This window comes from Triticum urartu, chromosome 3, assembly GCF_003073215.2.
Source record: "Triticum urartu cultivar G1812 chromosome 3, Tu2.1, whole genome shotgun sequence".
NCBI classification, from domain to species: domain Eukaryota; kingdom Viridiplantae; phylum Streptophyta; class Magnoliopsida; order Poales; family Poaceae; genus Triticum; species Triticum urartu.
The window spans coordinates 666,116,895-666,120,075 of record NC_053024.1 but is presented as its reverse complement, the minus strand read 5'-3'; the positions used below and the strand labels follow the sequence as shown (position 1 = coordinate 666,120,075).

The 3,181-nt window shown below is 56.6% G+C and overlaps 1 protein-coding gene across 1 annotated transcript; it reads left to right on the top strand.

Annotated features, from left to right (window-relative positions):
- The first annotated feature begins 1,074 nt into the window (after positions 1–1,074).
- Positions 1,075–1,857, top strand: LOC125545782. The gene has a single exon (XM_048709816.1). The coding sequence runs from the start codon at positions 1,293–1,295 to the stop codon at positions 1,722–1,724; it is 432 nt and encodes a 143-aa protein (XP_048565773.1). The 5' UTR covers positions 1,075–1,292; the 3' UTR covers positions 1,725–1,857.
- Positions 1,858–3,181: the final 1,324 nt, after the last annotated feature.

Here is a 3,181-nt window from a genome sequence, read left to right as displayed (position 1 = left end):
TGCATTTGTTTACATGTGACATGGTGGCTTCACTTTGGGATTCTATGGGTGAGATTTGGACAATACCGTTGAAGATACACGTACCTGAGTGTTAAGAGATGTTAAAGGGCAAATCCCTGTGGATGCCCCCCCCCCCCATCCCTGTGCGGGTAGATAGACCAAAGCTGACTGAGCCGGTTCGGTCTTCGCCGCCGCCCAACTGGTTCACCCTTTCAGTGGATGGCTCTTTCTCCTCGGAGGACTGGCCCAACGAAGCGGGTATGATCCTTCGTGACAACAATGGTGGTGTTACTTTTGCTACTTGTCACCTGCTCTTCGTTTGCAACTAGTAATGCGAGAGGGAATGACCTTAATTGGAAATTCAACGCTCTAATCTCCTTATTTTGGTACAACCTGACTCAGTGGGCGCTCTCTCTTCGCCGTTAAATTCTTTCCTCGTCAAATCGTCTTATGGTCTCTTGTTAGAGGAGATTACGTTGCTTATGTTGCAGCGAGGGCCACCATTTATTCTATACTATATCTTGTATCAGCAGACTGTAATCCTATTATTTTGGAATAAAACTCTTTTGCCAAATAAGATACCGCATTAACATTTCTCAAAAAGATGCACCGCAAAGATTTGGCATGTGGGGCCGGCCAGCTCTCGCAGCTTCCCCACCTCCCCGTCGCCGCAGCCCGCACGTCGGCTGACGCTTCCCGTTCCGTCCGCCATCATTTTTCCGTTCCTCGGGACGACGCGGTGACGTGCCCCGCAACAGTTCTCCGCCGGAAAGCCCCGCAGCCACACAGAAACGCCTCCTCCGCCGCCGCGTGGGCCAACCTGTCAGGGAACGGATAACGCCCAATCAACCAGACGATGCGGCCATGACTCGGCCGAGGACGCGTGCAGCTTTTCTTTTCTCTTCTTTACCCTATCCGGAGCGCCCATCATCGCCGCGACCCAACGGAATGCCCAAAACGGCATTCGCTCTCGTCCCACTCGCTGACGGCGGGCCGGGGCACGTCCTGGTCCCGCATGTCTGCGTCCAAACAGGCCGCGGGGCCGCAGTTTGTTGGTTCGTTAGGTGCCGTGCGTGGACTGTGATGCTGACCGGGCCCCAACTGGATACCGGAGGAGCGGGGCCCGCGCGAGCCACTGGGACGTGGGGCATATATACGCCCTTTTTCCGCCGGCGATTCCCATTCCTTTTCCTCTCGTCTCCAGCTCCTCCTTCCTTCCTCGCGCGCTCTCCTCCTCTCCTCGTGCGCTCGTGTTCACCAAGATCAGCCAAACGGCCACGCGAGAGCTCGCCATGGAGCAGGCCGGCGGCAAGGGCGACGACGACTCGCGGCTGATGCGCGACCTCTGCACGCTGCTCGTCACCATCATCGCCCCCGTCGCGGCGGCGTCCTCGACGGATCCGCCCCCGAGGCCCGTGGCGCGGCGCCCGCGGGGCGGCATGTCGCCGGCGGGCGCGGCGTCGATGCTGCTGGGCGCGTCGATGGCGCTGATGCTGTGCGGGTCCGTGACGTTCGCCATCGGCTTCCTCCTCATGCCGTGGGTCGCCGGCGTCGCGCTGCTCTTCGGATTCGCCGGCGTCATCTCCACCCTCTCCTCCGGCCTCCTCCCCTCGTCCTCCTCCTCCTCCAAGGAGCAACGGTTGCGGACGCCGACGCAAGGGCGTGTCCGCGTCTCTGCTCCTCCGATGAGCTCTGTTCCGGATAAGCTCGTGGCATGGCGTTGAGCTGTTCTTGAAATTTAGTAGTTAATTAATTAATTAGGGCGGGGTTAGGATGGGTAATTCCTGTGTAAAAAAGCTTCCCTTTTGCTGTTGTTGTACGTTTCCAGTCGCAAGAGATGCTGATGATTTAGTACTACCGGCACAAGCAACATTTGTTATATGTGTTGATTGTTTCGTATCGAGAATTCTGTGCACGGATGGCAACGTGCTTCGCTACTCTGCTTCGTCAGACCAGAAAACTGAGACGTCTCTCCGGTGCACGTATATATCTCTGTCTGCGTCGATCTCGTAATTTCTGCAGTGTGTACTACTTTGCCACGGCAACTATGTGTGTTTTGTCGTGGTGAGACGTGAGAGAGGTGTGCAAGTACAAGCATGGCTTGAGATGCACCGGTCGTCGGGGCTAACTGAAGCCTGAAGGCCATGTGAATGTTGGGTGTGCGCTTTACCTGATCGGGTTGGGCGATTACGTGTTGAAGTGCTTGGAAGCAACGAGCAGCTCAACTCTTGTGGTTGTTGTCAATGATTAGGGGGGATTTCACTTTCACGCCCGAGCTCTCTCCGTTGCTGTAGCACCAATCAGTGTCTACGTTCGGGACCTGTTTCAGCTGCCATTCCGTGCTCCTGAACTGTCTTGTTCATCATCGAAGTTTCAGCACGCCTGACTCACGGGACCCGCAGGGCAGCGACTCCCACAGCAACCATGCTGCCCAGCGGCCCGCACGACCCAACCCACGCGTCAGTGGGACGGAGTGGGCCAACTAAAGCCACGCCACGACACTACTTCAGGCGACCCACATGGAAGGAGGAGCATCCAGTGGATCAGACGGCAACGGCGGCATCAGCTACCCCTACCCTAATTCCGCACTCGCATGAACCCTAGTTCTTTCATTCATGTATTTCTCTTGTACTCGAATCAAACCAAAGATTGAGATCGTTGTTGTAATAGAGATTCTCGGTTCATGCCTAACACCAGGTATCAGAGACCAGTCCACCTCCCTTCCACCGCAACACACTGGCCCAAATCATCGAGACACGGCGTGTGCGGCAGGCGTGATCGTAGCTAGCCGCCATGGACCCATCGATCAAAGCCTTCTTCGAGCGCCTCGACACCATCATGAAGGCCCAGTCCAAGGCAATCACGGTGATCCAAGAATCTACGACCAAAATCGACGAGCTCATCGCGGGGCAGCCCGATCTGGGTGGTGTGATGGCGGCGCTCCAACTAGTGCAACCGCCACCTACCAAAGAAAGCGAGGAGAATCGGGCGCTTGTATCAAGTATCAAGCCACGCGCCTCCAGCAACGACCGGCACCCACCTCCGGGCTGGGCCTGACTAGTGAGCCACGACACCTTCAACCTTTCACGTGGGCCATTGGTGGTGTTGTTCTAGAGGCCGATGCCCCCTCCCCCCCACGGCAACGGGTTAATACAATTCCCTGGCAGCTTCTCATTCTTCC

Excerpts from the sequence above, each read along its gene's own strand:
- LOC125545782 (XM_048709816.1), top strand. The coding sequence starts at position 1,293 with ATGGAGCAGGCCGGCGGCAAGGGCGACGACGACTCGCGGCTGATGCGC.